Source organism: Agelaius phoeniceus, chromosome 7 (genome assembly GCF_051311805.1).
Source record: "Agelaius phoeniceus isolate bAgePho1 chromosome 7, bAgePho1.hap1, whole genome shotgun sequence".
NCBI classification, from domain to species: Eukaryota; Metazoa; Chordata; class Aves; order Passeriformes; family Icteridae; genus Agelaius; species Agelaius phoeniceus.
The window spans coordinates 40,779,896-40,797,963 of NC_135271.1; the positions used below are offsets into that span (position 1 = coordinate 40,779,896).

An 18,068-nucleotide genomic window follows, 5' to 3' on the forward strand; every position below is an offset into this window, starting at 1 on the left:
AGTATACATGTGTACCCACACATATATGAAAGGAGCAGGAGGGATGGCCTTGGAAGAGATTAAAATAAAAGGATTGAAATGCCATTACAGATAAACAAATACGAATTCATGAATTCCAAATTATATTTGATTGTGTGAATGGTAATAATGACTATAGTGTTTATTTCTGTTGCCTAGGAAAACTGCATATGTTTGCAATATTGACATTTGAATCTTTAATTCATGTTGTGCTGCTCGATTTTATAACTGATGAAGAGATGCATCTTTGAAATAAAAGCTTCTCCTGGCAGAGCTTACAATCAGTTATTCTTCTGCACGTGCAGAACATCACACTTTGAGCAGGGGTGGCTGAGTTTTGGGTGTCACTCCTATGAGCAAAGGGACCAATGTGGCTGTTGCTCAGAGTGTGCTGACATGGAGAAGAGAGAAGCTGCAAGAGAAATGTGTGTTCTTGGGCACTGAAGTGTCCTGCTAAAGCTCTCTACCATCTGCCATAAATGGGAATATGGAAATCACCTCTATGCATAAGATCCACTAGGGCTTCTTCCAGGACTAAAATTCACCCCGAAGTTGTGTGTTGTTCAGCTGCAGATCCAAGAGTATTTCACTGAACTGTAATGAATTTAGCTTTTACCTGAAGGCAGGAATATACTACAGCCCTGTTGCAGATAGGTTAATTATTATTTAGAGGGGTAATTATTCTCCAGAACGTCACAGTTCACAGCATAAGGAAACCTTGTATTTGAATCTAAGAATTCTTACTGCTAATCATTTTTTCTAATATATATTTTTTGTTGGATCTTGGTAGCCAGATGAACTGTGGCCTATAGCTCAGACTTCTGGCAGCTCTGGAGCATGAGCTGTCTCATGCTGGCTATGCAATAAGGCTATAGCATAGCATAGCATGGAATTGGTCTCTTCCAGATGTTCACCAGAGCTCAGGGAAGAGCTGACATGACACAATCAAGGAAAGGAAGATGGTTGGTTCTTGTGTACAATTTCTAGATTCATTATATCAGTCAGTGATACAGAGCCCTTCTTTTTTAGCAGATATCAGTGTTTCTAAACAGATCCAGATGACCACAGAGGGTTTACCCTTTGAAGGAAGGCAGTACTTCAGCTCCAGCAGCTGTGAGGCATTATGTTTTCAAAGATACTCAGAATCATGTGTGGTCCTAAAGAATTTATAGCACAGCTTTCCTGGAGGTCAATTTTGATACCAGCCTCTATCAGATTGACAGATGGGGCTGTAGAAACACCTACCTTGAAGGCAGCTCTTCTGCTGAAAGTATGTCAGTCTTACCTGCTGTTATATAAATGACCTCCCTCTCAGAGCAAGTGTCACAGTGGTTTGGAACATATTGTTTTGAAAATAGTATCTGCAGATACTGTCTAGCCCCTTCTGCAGAACAGTATCATCTGTGACTTCCCATCTGGTTCCTAATTTTGTCTCCTTCTAAGCTGTCAGCACACCAGATCCTCACACTTCTGTATGAATCTTGGCCCCATCAGCACTGGAACTAAAAATACAGATATCAAAGTGGCAATATGTATTGAAAACTCAAATTATACAGAGGTTCTTTCTTGAATGTTCTGCCACTGAAGCATCTCTTCTAGGGGGAAAAACATTAATTCTTGCAGTTGTTGGAATGGGCACAAACCTCATCAGGAATCTTCAGTATACCACATGTACATTATCATCCCTGACTCTCTAGGTCTCCTTGGGAGCCATAGGAATCCATCCCTGACCTTTTAATGCATGAGAAATATAAGATGCTCTGAGCTAGATATGGTGGCAGTAGAGACCTACTTTTAAAGTTCAGAGCTAAGCTGGGGTTTGAACTGAGATCTGAAGAACCCCTGCAGGTAGGTAAGTACCAGGTCTGGAGTTGCTGTGGAGAGGGAAGGAAGGCTGGTCCTCAGCCCCTCACCCCCTCAGGAGCTCTGGGAAGCACAAGGATGGGGCTGTGTGGGCACAGCTTCCTCCTTGTCTACTTACAAGTTTCTGGTTGCTGTAAAATGTGGTTTTCCTGTATTCCCAGTATCCCAATACCTCCCCTCCATCACCCTTGCCTGATGCAAGCAATACTGGGAGGAAGCTGGAGCTACTCTCCATCCTTGTGAATCTCTAGGCAGCAGGGAAAGGAGACTTGCTATTAGCGGAAAAGAAAAAGCCAAAAAGATAATAAATGAAGGAGAACATCTAGAACCTCTCCAGCTGTAGCTGCAAATGAGGCTGAAAATACATCTGGGGAAAGTGACAGAAGTGGAAGTGTGCTCAGCAAGGCTCTTAAAGCCCTCTGCAGAGAAGTGGTGACTTGAAAGCAGGGGGACACTGAGTAACTGAGCCATACTCCTGGTGTCAGGAGGAATGATGGCTGCCTCTGAGATGTGGCTGCAAGAACTGCTGTGTGTCTGGAGGAGTGTGAGGGAAAACTCCAAGTCACTGAATGACTATAGTGCATCAGATTTGGTCTCAGAAATTATTGCTTATTACTTATTGCTGCCTTCAAAAACATTTTTTTAACCCCTCCCAAAAAAAAACCCCAAAAACCCACCAAAGCAACAAACCAAATCTAAACTGCCTCAAAAAATACCACTGAGGGGTATCTTCTGACAGTATCTCGGGTAAGAATTTGTAGATAAGACTTGTTACATGAGCAATACTGGGATGTTTGCTTAATAGCAAAATAAAGTTTATTTGATTAAATTTATTAATTTGGATAATTAATGGAAAAACATTCCCCTTAGTGGGTGGAGTCTGTTATGAATATCACAATATACATTTTCAGTGTTACAGCTATTGCAAAGCACTAGGCTGGATAAACAGCTGCCAGTTACAGGGACTGCTGGCAGGATTTTCAAGGACTGTACTTTGCAGTATGGAGTTCTAGGGGATTTTGAAAGGTTGTCACCTGATTCAATAGGAATGCGTGACTCATTTGATGTGTTAGCTGATTAATTTTAAGTTTACTAGGGCTTTTGAGGAGAATCCAAGGATTAAATATTATGGCACATTTACAGAGCCAAACTTTAGTTTTCTAACTTTGTGGAAAAAAACAAACCAAAACCAAACCATTGTTTTTGTTTTTGCATACACCACTACTAGTTTTATCACAGCAAGAAACTTCTTTCTCACACTAATTTATACTGGTGAAATGGAAAACAGGTTAGTATTTATGTCCAACCATGTGTGAAATTAGTATCCTACGAGTGCATTGAAATGAATGCTTGTGGTAATAAAGTAGTAGTCACTGTTTAATTTTAATGCATGCTTCACTTTAAAATTGGTTTTCTGAATAGCTACTATGTACATTTACATTCTTCCCAAAAACACTTCAATATTTAATATCTCCTTTTTCTGGTCTGGTTCTGTAATTCTTTCTGCACTGGTCAAAACTTGCCTGGGAGATTGCTTGGAATTTAGGAACTACTGGTAAAGAAGTACTACTCAGTATCACTAGGAATCTGGCAGAACTTCAGAATCAGGATTAAAAGTTTGCAGGAAAATCAGAATAAAATGTTCCAGCTTAACAGTGCCTTAAGACTGATGTTCTTTATGAACATAACAGTACAGTGTACACTTGGCCAGCACAAGGTTCGCTTTTCAGGCCTGATGTAGCAAATGGAACCTGGTTGAGGAATACCAGTTTTGTGCTTAGATTTATTTAATTCATTAGTTAACAGAATTTCTGATCCACTAGCACTTATATCAACTTATTTAACAAATTAATCCAAATAAGTTACCAAGGAGAAAAGAATTTTCAGTCACTGTTGGCTCTTCCAGATTCATATCTGTAAGTTTAGCTAAGACTTGTGTCTTCTTGGATGCATCAGCTGTTCTGCTTGTTGCTAATTCAGTCCAAGCTTCTCTGGCCAGAGTGACAAATGCAGTTCTGGAACTTATGGAAGAGACACATTTGTCTGATGATACTGGTAAACCTTTGGACTGCCACCATGATAAAAATATTCTATATCTTGTAAATTGTTTTGCTAATTGCTATTGCTTTCTACTGAGTGATGTTTCTGTAGAGAAGTGATTATTGCTCAGCTTTCTGTCCAAGTTTGGGGAAATTGGAATTTGTTTCAGCTCTGAAAGCAGGAGACTAGATGGTAACTGAGCAGCCATTCCCATTTCAGCTGTGATCCAGAGGGGGAATATAAAAAGAGTAGGGATGATACTGGGACAGGGACTTTGGCATGGTATTAGAGCTTGCTCTATGCCTGCCCATACAGCTGTTCCACATCTGAGCAAACAGTAGAGCTAAGCCACATGTGTGAGTATGAATGTGGGTGCTGCAAAGCCAACCTTGATATGTGCGTGCTGTCTGTTGAGCCAGAAATAATCTTTGGCATATATATGGGCATTTGAATTTAAGCATATGAAGCCTATCTTCTGCCTCCTCCATCCTGCCCTGGAGGCTTCTCTGAACACCCTGTCTCCAGGGACTTGCAGATTTTCCTTTGCAGGATCCCTGATAGTCTAGAATACAGATGGAAATTCCCACCCAACTGTGCCTGGTCCCATATAAGAGCATAGTAATTTCAAGTCTAATACCTAGACATAGGCCTAAACAGGTGTGAGAAATTCTTCTCACATACCCAGAATGTAGCTGTAAATAACTTATTAACAAGGCAGCCTTAGGTGCTTTTAAGACTTAGATTTTCCTGCTCTACTATTCAGGTTTTCTCTTGATTCCACCTCCTAAAACACTCTCTATTTAGACTTTGCTGTATCACTGAATGGGAGGGACTTCTGCACAAGCAATGGTCTCTGCAGCACTTTACAGACTGCAGCTCATCTGCTGAGTCTGGCAGATTGGTTTTTCTCCCTGTCCCTTTTGAATGACAGCTCTTGACCCATGTACTGTCTTTTGTAGCACTGGACTCTGTGCAGGACACACCTTTCCAAGTACCTTCTCAGAGTCCTGCTCTGATTCCAGCAGTGCAGCTGTCCTGGAGCCATTAAATATATTTCTCCTGTCTTGGATCTGCTGTCTTGGAAAGATGAATTTTACTTATTTCTTGTTCACATTCTTCTCCTTCCTCCCTCCTGTAGCATGCAAACTCATGAGATTTAGCTAAAAAATGTTTCATCTCAGATACCACCTATTGCCATCCCATTGGAAAACTTGACTGTAGCAAAGGCCTTAAATCAAAAGCCTATGTGACACTTTCTGATCTTTCAGCAGCTTTAGGGGCTGTCAAAAAAAACCAAAACCAGTCATACCTAGTTAAATGAAGTTGTTTGGTAAAGATTGAGGTATTTGTCAAGTAGAGCCATGCAAAAGATTAAAGCAATGTCTGTCAGTGAAACTACTGTATTTTGGCTTACGTAATTCTACAGGGCTTTTTTCCCATGTTTTGCTTTTCAAGGAAACTGTAGGTGTCTTCAGCATTATATCTAAAAAGGGAATTATACATTGCAGATAGTATTTCATTCTATATTTAACAGCTCTTCTTTGAACAACAAAAACTGTAAACTTATTGCTGGGACTTGAACTGAAGTCATGGTGGTTCCTAGTTGTTAATGATATTTTACAGTGACAGCCCTGTTCTGCTTGCAATGTTAAGAAAAACAGTAGCTCACTCAGTGTCTGGGTTTCCACTGAAGTTTACTGATATTGGACTGTAGTACTGCCCATCCTGCAGTGCCATGGTGTGTGCATATGAAAAGTGTGTGCAAAATGTTACAGTAGGACTGCTGCTTTAATGCTTTAACTCTAAAATCAACCAGGTTGTACCAAATCCTGAGTGGATTCAAAGCTTCATGAGGAAACCGCAATCTTCCCAGTTGCCAAGCTCATACTCCTGAAAGTACCTGTATGTAAGATTCCTGGAGAGCAAATTTGCTCTGTGTTCGTGAATATTCAGAAATGAGACCTTGAGATGGGATCCAAAATGGTGCAGCTTGTTTAAGCCTGGAAGAGGGAAGGCTTTTCTACACTGTGCTGTGATGTGGAAGGGGTAAATGGTCACTGAAGAAAGTCTGGTGCTTGAAAGGCTGATGTTCCTCATGTCCTTGTACTGTGGTAGTGCCCTACTGCTGGCACACCCTGATATGGAGGTGCTTCTGGCATCCTGGAGGTCCTAAGGAGAGGAGTCAGAGGCTGCACAGGGGTCTGTAATGAGCTTTGGCAGCCTGGACGTAGCCTTTGTTTTGCTACTTCCTGCAGATAGTTGGGAAATGACCTTTTTTAATCCATAAACATAAAAAGATAAATGGCTTCAGTTAAAACCAGCAGGAGGCAGGCATGGGAAATGGCACTACATATGAACTATCAGGAGGGAGGGAATGAAGAAATTAAATGCTAGGTAGATCTCTGTAGGACGTTTGGTCTTAATTCTGAGTCTCTGGGCATGACATATCTGTTTCAATTGGAGTAGTAAACAGTAAGATCAGAGGAGATGTGACTGGGATCTCTGTGCTCATCCTGCCTGGTCAATGCCATTTTGACAGTTAAATTTCTGCAGGGAAATTTTCAGTATTTTTATCAAGTGCAATATACATCCAAATCCAGCCTTCCCTTATGTTCTATTGAGAAGAGATCAGGTGGAGGAAATCCATGCTCCTCTGCAATCTAAAATAATCTGGGCTGAAACAGAAAATGTTCTGCTAACCTCAATTGCTAAACTACCTGCGGATTGAGAACTGATCCAAACAGTGTCACTTGCAACCAGTTGGCTCTGACACTTCCGCTAGACAAAGTATTTTTTTCCTTAAGATGCACTAGGCTGACTGATACCTCTTTTGAAGTGCTGCAGTGCATCCCTCCATGCTGGATGTTTGGAGAGGTTTTGTCCTCAAGTCCCTTGAACATCAGAGATTTTCAGTGGCAAATGAGTGATGATTAGGCATTACCCCTAAAGGATAAAGGCAGTGAGGCCACGGGGATGTTCTGGCTAAAAGACTGCTGTTCTTGAGAGTGATGGATGGGATTTTGCAGCAAGAATGGGTTATCCAAGGGTAATACAGCCAGAGGGGTCATCATACCAACAGTTGCTTTTTCATCTAATGGTAGAGGAAGCAAAGATGGACAACTGTGAGATGTGAGAGTAACATTCCTGTTTTACAGTGGTGGTTAGGTGAAAAAGCAACATTTTTCCTTAAGCTCATTTTAGAGCTGTTATATGATCATAGAAGAATGAGGAGCTGGGGAAACTTCAAATAGGTGAACAGGAAAAGAAAGTGCCCAAATGGCAAACATCTGTCTTCATCTATATCTGCCTGTCTGTGCTTGAAATCTTGACAGCTGGGCTCAGGGAAGAACATTTAAGTCAGTGGCTAACAAAGTACAAACAAGTATTCCTCAGAGCACTCCTTTTGAGACAATTATTGTCCCAAACCACAAATATTGGAGCTACAGTAGAGAATTCAAAATCATTTAGCGAGCAGAATCAATGTCTGAGCTGGGACCAGGATCTTGGCTTACCAAACTCCTTTTTGGCTCTCTAGTCACCGAGAACTGTAAAGAATAAAATATGAAGGCGTACCTGCAACAACGTGCAGTTTCGCTGATCGTTTCCAAAGCAATCGTGCCCAACAGCTCCTGAACATAAAAAAAACCCCTAACCCCTCCACCCAACCCCAAAACAAAAAACAATTTTTTGTGTCCGTATAACCCCATCAGCGTTCACTTTCGCCCCCCGAGTACCTGCCCGTCTAACAGCCGTGCCCCCGCGGCTGTTCATCAGAGGGGAGGCATGGCAGCGTTGCAGCCCGGGGATGCACAGCGATACGCCAGCGGAGCTTACGAGGGTAGGGAATAAAACAAAAATTCCCTCCGGAGCCCCGCGGGGCGTCCGTGCCCGCACCTGTGCCCGGCGCGCCCCGCCCGGAGCGGCCGCGCCCCGCAGCGGGGCTGCCCTGGCGGCGGGGGGCGCCGCAGCCTCCCCGGCCGGCGCCCGGCCTGGCTCAGGAAGTGCCGGCAGGGAAGCGGCGGGGGCGGCCGCCGGGGGCCGGGCCGGGCTGTCAGCGCGGCGAGGGGCAGCGGCGGCGGCGGGGGGAGCGGAGCGGAGCGGAGCAGGTCGGAACAATAGCGGGTGGAGGGGAGGGGGCCGGCGGCGGCGGGGCTCGGCACCGGCACCCCGCCCCGGCCGCACCGCCCAGCGCAGCCCGGGGGCAGCGCAGCCCAGCCCCGGGGCAGCCGCCCCGCAGGCACCGCGGAAGGGATGATCCGAACGGCGCTCGGTTGGGCTCGCAGCTGAACGCGCCTCCATCCCTCCCTCCCTCCTCTTCTCCCTCCCTCTTTTTTTCTCTCTCTCTCTCGGCTCTCCTCCTCCCTAACTCACTGGATATTACCAGCCGCCGGGCTCGCCGCCGCCTCTCCCTCAGCCATGAATCCCGCCGAAGGGGCGGCGGAGGAAGGCGCTGTCCCTGACTCCGAGGTGGATGCTTTCTTCCGAACAGGTAGGGGAGCCGCGGGGAAGGGGCCAGGGCAGCGCCGGGCCCTGCCTCCGCCGCGGGATGCGGGGCTGGCGGCTGCGGCGCGGGCACCGCCAGTAGCGGAGCCGCGGGGAAGGGAGAAGAGGGGATGGAGGGGGTCCCCGCCTGCCTCCTCGCTTTGTCCGCCGCAGCCCCTCGGTGCGCCCGTGGCCCCGTGGCCCCTCCCGTCCCTGGGAGGATGCTACCGCAGGGCTGCGCTCCCACCGCCTCGGGAGAGGACCGGCCAGGCCCCCACCCCAAGCAGGCACAAAAGCCCCGCGGGGATGCTCGGGGAGAGCTGTCGCGTTGTCACCCCCGCGGGAAGCGGCGCCGGCTGGGCCCCGCCGGGCCCCCGCCCCGGGCGGCGGCGGCCACCCGGGTACCGGCTGGTATTTGGAAGCGGAGCTGGCTGCCTGCCCCGCTCCAGCCGGGCGAAGCGCCGGGCGCTACCCCTGCCGCCCTCGGGTGGGCAGTGAGTGAGCGCAGAGGCGCCCTGGGCAGCGCTCGCCCGCAGCCGGCTGGGGATGCTGACCGCCCGGAGACGGCTCGCTAAGTAGCTCAGGGCTGGGTGAGAGCCCTCTGTTTCGCTCTCCCGATTCAGAGGATGCTGAAATGCAGCCAAAGTGTAGCTGGACTACAACAGAGCGTAGGAAGCCTTTGCTAATGAAGCAGTGGTTAATTAAATGTTGTGGGCAATAGGTACGTGCTGGGGTCCCCGCTGCAGCACTCGTTTGTGAGGTGGTGTTTGTGTGGGAGCCCCCAGCTCTGAAACATGGCTTTGCACAGGATGAGCATCTCAGCTGAAGCAACTTGTGGTCTGCATGACACACCCCCCTCTTCTCTCTTGCTCCCTCCCCCATCAAAGTCTTAAGAAAGTTTTATAATCTTGGTAAATTTTTAATTAAAAATTGTAAAGGATTAAGTACTTGTTTATAAGGGGATTGACCCTTTTGGGCTAGGACTGACACTGCCACAGCTGTTTGTCAAGACTGCTTTTCAGCTGTTTTCCTTCTTCTACCTGCTCATTAGCTACACACAATGCTTTGAGCTCCAGTTACAAAAAAGCGATTATGTAATCACCAAAACTTTAAAGAAGTAAAATCCTGAAGGCCTGCAGCAGCTCCCTGCTATGGTAGACTGCACCCCATTTATGTGAAAACCCTTTGATCTAGAGGATAAGTATAATAAGGTCTGGCTGTGTGTATCTTATGATCCACAAGTCATTAAGCCATAGGATATTTGCCTGTTGATAGCCTACGTGGTTACAAGATAATTTCCAAAGTCTCAACAATGACAGATTTGTTAGAAAAAATAAAAGAAAAACAACCCACCAATTTTCCTTTTAAAAGGAATGTGTTAATTAAGGTTCCTCCCTGCCTTTTCACTCTCTCCCCTCCTTCACCCAAAGCTGAATCATTTCTCTGTGACACTGCATTCTCAACGTAAGCACGTTACCAGAATTGAATTTGGAGAGAGTCAGATCTGTCTAGCTTATATAAAAAAGTATTCCTAAATGAGGGGAAAGCACAGGGAGCCATGTGGCTAGACATTTCTCCCAAGCTGCCTCCTTTGCCTTAAATTTCACCTGTAGATCTGTGAACACACTTGTAAACCTGCATTATACATTGAGCCCAGAGATTTCAGAGAGTCTCCTAACACTTCTGCTTCTTAAGGAAACAAAACGACAGGAACCTGGGCTTGGGAGAGGTGCCTAGGTCCTATCCTTGCACTGAAGCATGTGTGCATAGGCCATCCTTGATGGTTGTCTGCTTCACCTTAAGCTTCAACAAGGAAGGTGTTGTTTCTGCATCATTGTGTAGCATCTTGTGTCCAAAATGATGATGTAAAAAAACCCAAAAAACCCAGACTATTAGTAATTAATTTTGGCTCTCTGTTGGCAAGATCCCTGAAAAATGGGGAAGGCATGAGCACAAGTAGGAGTTCTGTGAAATGACAGTGTTGGTTCTCTGAGTTGTTTGGGGCCCCTTTACTTGTGGGTTTGTGCACTGCTGTTGTGCTGTGTGAAGTTGGGTTCAGTGGATGATGGGGAGAACAGCTGATGTGGGGCTTGGGAGAACAATCATAGCCAGGATACAACTGACTCCCACACCTCTCAGGCTGACACTAGTGATCCTGTCTGAGCAAGGACTGTCAGATGTGGTCTGATGTGTAATAGCTACAGAGACCTGCATTGACTTAGCATTTGTTATCCCTTGATGCTAGGTTTTTTTGTTTCTGTGCCTTGTCCTAATTTGTGTTCTGGATTTGTAAAGCATAACCATTGTCTTACATGCTCACATCAAATAAAAAATGAGTGTATATGGTTTAGAGATTAGCTGCCCTGATAAGCCAAGCTTATACTAAACAGCCTAAACTCATCCCAGATTCACAGTTACCACATGGAAAAGCATGAACTCATCATTTGTTAAAAAAACAGAGTCAAAACGACTAAAGCTCTCTCGGAGGCTTTTAGCAACGAGCTGGGCTTTGCACTGAGCCGGGAGGATCGATAGGCTGCCCCCTGGTACCGGCAGAGGAGGCTGATGCTGGGGGTGGCGCTGCTCACAGAGCATCCAAACACGCGAGGTACCGGTCCCTTATGCAGGGACACCTGAGATAGAAGGTTTCTGAGCTGTCCCTGGAAAGGCAATCTGAAGAAATTAACAGGAAGTAATAAAGGAAGGTCTGTTCTGGTGCTTACACTGATGAGAACTAGGAGTAACTTTAAGAAAAGGGTGGATTTAACAACTGTGTAGTTGATGCTGGCAGTCAGTTAAAACCTCCCTGGAGTCAGGCAGGAAAGGGACTATTCTAATTTTCACCATCTGATATATGCAGTAAGAAATTCAGGAATACTCTTTTAGAGAATCAATCCCGTGTAATTGGGATAAAAATTAGCAGGCAGAGGGAGATGAAGGGCAGAAATTAGTATTGCCATCTCCAGCTCTGATTTCTAGGATAACACCATCTGCTGAATTGTAGCAGCAATTTCTGCATGATCTCTATCACTTCTGTTTGAGTAAAAACCCAAATCTATGCCTAGGTATGCTTTACCAAGTTTCTTAAGTCTGTTTCTTTGGACAGGTAAAATATGACCAGTTTCTCTGGAATTGTTAATAGTTGTATTAAATGTGTACTGAAACTTTTTTTCTTGTGTGGAACAGAATCCAAATACTTACAGTTTCAAACATAAATGAAGTCACGTTTAAAGTCTACAAATAAGAGATATCCCCTGAATACAGACACACAGAGAAACTTTAACTTCCTGCTTAAGGTGTAGTAATTTCTGCAGTGTGTTTTGGATACAGGGGTGACCAAATTTTAAATATTTATATTTATATTTAGAGGTCAGTGACAGAACAATTTAGCAAACTGCCAATTACTAAAGAAGTAGTCATCAATATTTCTCATGCGCTAGCAGGTACTGTTTTATTTTCTAATTTAGTTTTCTGGCACTTATGTATAACATTGATTATATCTGATATGAAGATGCCAACTTTGTCATTGATACTTGCTGTGAGTGAGGTGAAAATTGACGTTATTCCATTTCCTTTGGATGCGATGAATTATTCTCTCTGCTTTTCAGCCAGCTATACTTCTAGTGTTGTTCATTTGTGCACAAGTGACTGGCAGTTCTGCTGTTAAATAACTTTAAAATGATTGGCATTGGCCAGGCTGTTTGATCAAAAGATGTGCTTGAAGTGATGTCAGCAGAGAAGTGCTCCTTGAGGTTGATGGACTCAAGTGTCTCCTTGTAGTGCAGGTAAATTGATTCAATTGAGTTGTCAGTGGGGTGAGGTGTTTGTGTGATGCCTGGCTTCCTCACCTTGAGACTTTCTAATTCATAAGGCCTGGTCTGGTAATGTGTGCTGTTAAAGAAGGCTCTGTTGCAGAAAAGACTGTCAGCTCTGTCCTGCCATTTGGAAAGCTCTTGTGTTCTTTGAGGCATTGCTTTTAATCAAAATCTGTACCATATTCTGGAGGCTTTGACCTCTGACCCTGTCAGGAATATGAGTTTTGTTGTTTTCTTTCTTTATTATCTAATGTAGGTGGTTTTTATTTTTTCATGTGATTGATGTAGGGGAGGAGTTGCTGTTTTACTACAGGTGGAACCCAGGTCCCCCGAAACCTCCCCAGTGCATGGGGAAGGCTGTGTGGCTCTGCCCTGTGTTTGTCCCATCTCCTCCCCCTCAAACTCAGACAGATTTGCTAGTTCAGGAATTTTCATGTAGACATGGGAAAGGACACATAGGTGACTCAAGAGGTCTTGGTGGGAATGACTGTCCTCTTCCCTCTCTTGCCATGCAGATGCTGCCAAGAAATGGGGCAGAAACTGCTGGACTGTGGGGTCTTGTGTCAAAAAAGAAAGACTTCTTTTTGTCTGATGCTGGAAGGTAGCAATTTAAATGAATGATTTATGTTCACAGGAGCATTTCTTTCCCACGCTGCTTCCTTCCTTCTCACAGAGGTATGTACAGGGCAAGAGGGATGATATCTGATAGTTATTTACAATGCGTTTATTCTGGATGAGATTGCATTGTGGTGTAGGCAAGTAGGAAGATACTGCTTGATATTAATTATTCTGCTTGATATTAATTCAATTAATGTTGAACACGATTACTTCCAGAGTTGCCTACACTGTGTTTTTGGGTTAAAACTCTGAAAGAAGAAAAGTATAATCCTGTAGTCACACAAAAGAGGAACCCTCCTGGTGCTTGTGTAGACTCTTTTACATGTGGACTTAGATGGCCGTGTGAGTGTTGGAATGATGAGTGGCTTGGATACAGTGAGCATCCAAGCTGGCCAGGCCCATGTAACTATCACTCTTTCCTACCACCTGCCTCCTATACTGTATTTTATCAAGTCTCATAATAATAAGCTGCTGGGGAAACATGAGGTTTGAAAAATGGGAGCAGCTTTGATGGGTTTGGTGGGTTTTCTTTGCTGTAATTTCCAGGCACACCCCCACATTAAGAGCCTTTTAGGGAGTCCTCTGGCTGCACAGGTGCTCTGGGCCTCTTGAAGGTTGGGAATGAAGTATTCTGTTGTTTCAGCTGCTGTGACCTTATGGTCTCTGGAAAGGCTGATTATGGATGTAGAGCAGCTTTATTGCTCCACGGTGACATGTACCATACAGTACCCAGTGGTATTTTAAGTACTTCATAGTTACATCAAAGAAAATACTTAGGGAGTATTAGGCCTTATAAACCCATAGTGTTGTGCCTTTTACAGCTGGAACTTAAAGTCATGAAACGACTTAGAGGTATTTGTGCTTTTGTTTGATTTGGACTGGTGTCCTGCTTTTAATATTTCTTTGGATAAACAACTCCCGTTTTATAGCCTTGCATGGCTCACACACCCTGTGTTTAACTGAAGGGACTTTGCCACTTGGGGAATTTTGCCTAGAGAATCTGGCAAGAATAACAGGGAATATTCCAATACATGTTTTACAAAAGAGAGCTGGATATGAAAAAAGAAGTCAAATATGATTGTCTGAATGGAGAGCCTTAAAGTGTAAAGGACTGTAAAAAAAAGAAGCCATAATATTTTGAATTATTTCTTTCCCACTTGCTTCTAGGATGGATTGTGTTACTCCTGTACAGATCCAGAGAACTTCAGAGGAATTGCTTGGGAGTTTTCACAGATGTAACTGAAAACAGAACTTGGCCCAGGCACTGCAATGGCAATCATAAATCTAGGTTTAAGTCAGTCACCTGTGTGATATGTGGCCTGCAGTGTGTTGAAATGGGATTTAGAGCATTTCGTGCTAGGAATGGAGTGACGTTTCAGCAAAATATCTAATTTTCATGTTGTATTTCATATTTGATTCAGAATGATCCTCATGTTTGAATCCAGGGCAAAGACTTTCCTCTGTTTATAAGTCATTGTGAAAGTCATTAACCTATGTGATTACTGTGGATTCATATTAGTTTCAGCTGGTTTTAATTTATTTTATTTTGAACTATTCAGAGATCATTCAAAGTGATATTTTGAAACTATGTATGTTCACTGCTGAAGTGCTAAATATAATTTAAAACATTTGATGAAGTTTAAGAAATTTCTGTTACTTAATCAAGGGTTTAGAAGATAATTCTGTTTCTACTTTTAAATATAAATATTCATTTTGTTTGCTCATCTTCATTAACAAATGCCTGGAATAAATTGTGGTTTATTTGGGTTCTTTGTCTCTTATCAACGTGTGGCTTTCTTACTAAAATCTAGGAGTGTTTATTGTTTCTTTCAAATTGCACAGAATGAAAACATTCAGGTATGTAGGTCTAATTTGTTACATTTCAACTTCAAGGCAACAAATTACCTTTAAAACTAAAAATGAAATTCCTTTTTTAATAACCCTAATTATATGAACCAGCATTTCAGTTTCACTGATGGAACAAAACTACCATAATTAGGCAGACTGTAGTTTTTAGTGTAAGGTCACATCATGCTTTGCTGAGAATAATAAGAGGAAATGATCTTCAATTTAACATCTTGGTGACTGACAGACCAGCTGCTCTGGTCATTTCTTTTAGTGAAGTGTCCTTGAGAAAAAGGGTGACTGTATGTTGCTTGTGAGAGAAATTAAATTAACCTTGTTACATAATTAGTACACATGTAGACACGGTGGAGTTTTCGGGTTTTTAAAATACTTTTTTTGGGTGGGGGGAGGGTAGTTTTGGTGTGTGCAATTAGCTGTAATGAAGTGGTAGAAGATATGCCTTATCTTTAAAATGACAATAATAATAATAAAAACATAACACGGAAAGATTTGACTCTAAGATGTTGCTTTCTTCTGGGGATTGTGACCCTTTCTTTGCCAGGTGACTTCTTGGTGAAGCAGTAAAGGCAGCAGGTCAGGCATGCTCCAGTGCAACAAAAGGGCAGTAGTTGGCCCGGGTTGGTTTATTACCTGAAATCAGAAAATATCTATCTCTTTCTATATGTATATATCTCAAAAAGTGCTTTGTACAGGTTCCCCGGTAATACCGGTGCTGCTGGCATGGTTCCTGACTCCTGGAGCGGACCCTGGTGCTCCCGCTGCTTTTAGTGGCAACTGGCAGCCTACTTTGGGAGCAGCATCGTCAGCTGGAAACAATAGTGTCTGATTCTTGTTTGTCAGCAGGGACAATAGCCCCGCTGATGGGCTGCGGCGCAGGAGAGGGGGCTTCCTTTGTGTGGCAGTGCCGGCATGGCAGATGGCTAATTGGACATGATAAACCACGGGGGCAATGGGGGAGAAAAAGGAGATCTGCACAGATTAGCGGCTTGTATCTCCTACACTACGGGAAAAATGTATTTTAAAGATGTCATCAACTTTAGTGCTTTGCCATGAATATATCATTCAGTAATGAAGAAGGAGGACATCCTAACTAAAGTATTTCCTCGGCTGATGTGAAGCCTGCTTTATTAGCTGGGAGCAAATCCTGTTACTGTATGGGAAGGTAGGTAAATGCATGGCCCCCAAAGGCGCTGGCATGGCACTTAGGAAATTAGCAGTGCATATTTTTCATTGGTCTTGTAAGTCAATGTCAGACTGTTGTGCCAAACAGCATCCAAGCTGAACACAAAGAGCTTTACCAGTTGTGTGTGTTGGGAGTGGAAAGTTGTGATCTACCATAGTTTGACTTAATAAGAAGAGATGTTCCTCAGTGTTGGAGCACTGAAAAGCTAAGCTGATTATCAAAGATGGAATTTATTTATTTAAATATATTTTCCTGGTCTTATTAGAGTACGCACTATAAAGGCAAAGCCTGAGACCCTTGCGCAAATGAACTTTTGCTTATTTAAATGAGTTTAGTGAAAATCAGAACTAAAGCCTTGGTTCTGATTTGATTCCGAAGAATTGGACACCTGTCCTATGAGGAAAGGCTGAGAGAGCTGGAGAAGGCTCAGAAAAGGATCAGTTGCAATAGGACAGGAATTTTTAAATTAAAAGTTAAATTAAAAATTAAATTAAATTTTTAAAGTAAAAGAGAATAAGTTCAAAGTAGAGATAAGGAAGAATTTTTTTTATGACGAGGATGATAAAACTCTCAAATTATTTGCCCAGAGAAGTAGTAGATGCTCCTTCCCTGTAAGCCTAGATGGAACTCTGAGTAATTTGAGGCAGTGGAAGATGTCCCTGCTTGTGGCAGAGGTGTTGGACTAGATGATCTCTAAAGGACCCTTTCAATCCAAACTGTTCTCTGATTCTATAGTATCCCAGGTAGTTTTTGGTATGAGATGTGTAGGTGTAGCTGATGGTTTCAGTGGCTTCAGACTGTGAGCTGTGAGCCCAAAGCTGTGTCCAAAGCCTGGCAGCAGAAATCAGAAGTTCATCCTAATAATTAGATTAATTTTAGTTCTTTTGTTCCTCTTGCTGCCCCCTCCTTCTCCCCAGCCAGTTAAACAACTTTGGGAGTAACTCCACAGAGGAGCTATAGGCAGTAAGGCTGAAAGAAAGAAGGGGTCACAAGTGTTTGGTGGCTGCTGCAGTGAGCAGCAGTCAAGTCATTGCTGTCTGTAATTCCCTGTTCTGTAAAACGGTATCAAGTGCCTAGAATCTTTGCTATTTTAGTGTCTCCCATAATAATAATGTTATGGCATATAACAGATACTTTTAAATTGTAGTAAAAATAAATCTGCGAGAGGTTAAAAATAATAGCTAGCAAGAAATATGCAGTTCTCTGTGGAAGCAGATTTACTTGCTGTGGAAATATCTGGACTGTGTTTCTTTTCAACTGTTTACTACTGTCCTTTCCCATGGGACAAGTTTAGTGGAAACTCCAGATGAAAACTTTCAGTGAGTTGCCTTTGGTTTTTAGCTGTACCTGTCAGTCTGCACAGCTTTTGAAGCTGTAGGTGCTTGAGAATATTCAAAAGATTGCGAATGAATGCAATAAAACTTCCAGTTGGGTTGTCCTCCTGTAGGACCTACGATATGGCCATAATGTGATGGTTCTCTACCAGGGTTTATTATTTGTATTGCTGTCTCAGCCACGGATCAGTTCCTTCTAAAGCAGATCCTGCATGAACACTGAACAAAAGGATCCTTGCCATTGAGTGCTTATGACAAAAGCTGTCAAATAGGCTGCAATTTCATTTAACCAAATATTCATGTTTTGCTTTTGTTTTTAAACATGTCTGAAGGACAAGTCTGAGGAGTTACAGAGTCATGCACTGGGTGCAGAACAGAAGAAATGGATGAGAATAAGGTACAAGCAGAAAGATAAGGAAGAAATGAGAAAACTGTAGGGAAAGCATGGAAGAATGCCATAAAGTTACCTAACAGAGCACTTCAGAACTGGAGGGCACTTGGCTGAGAAAGGGATCACAGCCTGCATCCTCCGTGGAAGGGAAGCAGATGTTGTCAGTGTGGGGAAGGTCAGAAACCAGAGGAAATCACAGGAATGAGACAATAAGAGGTTTGATTGGAGTTGTAGCTTTTGGGATATAGAAAGCCAAAGGTAGATTTTCTGACACACTAGAGAATAAAACAGCAAGATTGCCTGCATACATAGTGAAAGGAAGGAACAGGCAAAGCCTGTGCATGTTCCATGTTCAGACTGGGTAAGACAGCCATAAGAACGATGACAAAGCACAGGAAAAGCAGCAAGGTTTTCTCTTCTAGGTGTCCCTCACCATTGAAGACTGTTATTATCACACT

General features: G+C 43.5%; 1 protein-coding gene across 3 annotated transcripts in view; it reads left to right on the forward strand.

Moving 5' to 3' along the window:
• The first annotated feature begins 7,890 nt into the window (after positions 1 to 7,890).
• Positions 7,891 to 18,068, forward strand: part of LOC129122828 (kalirin) — a 400,978-nt gene continuing 390,800 nt past the window's right edge. For 2 of the 3 annotated variants that reach the window (XM_077181667.1, XM_077181668.1), the window contains exons 1-2: positions 7,891 to 8,027; positions 8,306 to 8,410. In XM_077181667.1, the coding sequence (XP_077037782.1) occupies positions 8,338 to 8,410 (73 nt within the window). In that variant the 5' untranslated portion in view covers positions 7,891 to 8,027; positions 8,306 to 8,337. The remainder of the gene's footprint in view (positions 8,028 to 8,305; positions 8,411 to 18,068) is intronic. The other variant, XM_077181666.1, reaches the window with a different exon arrangement.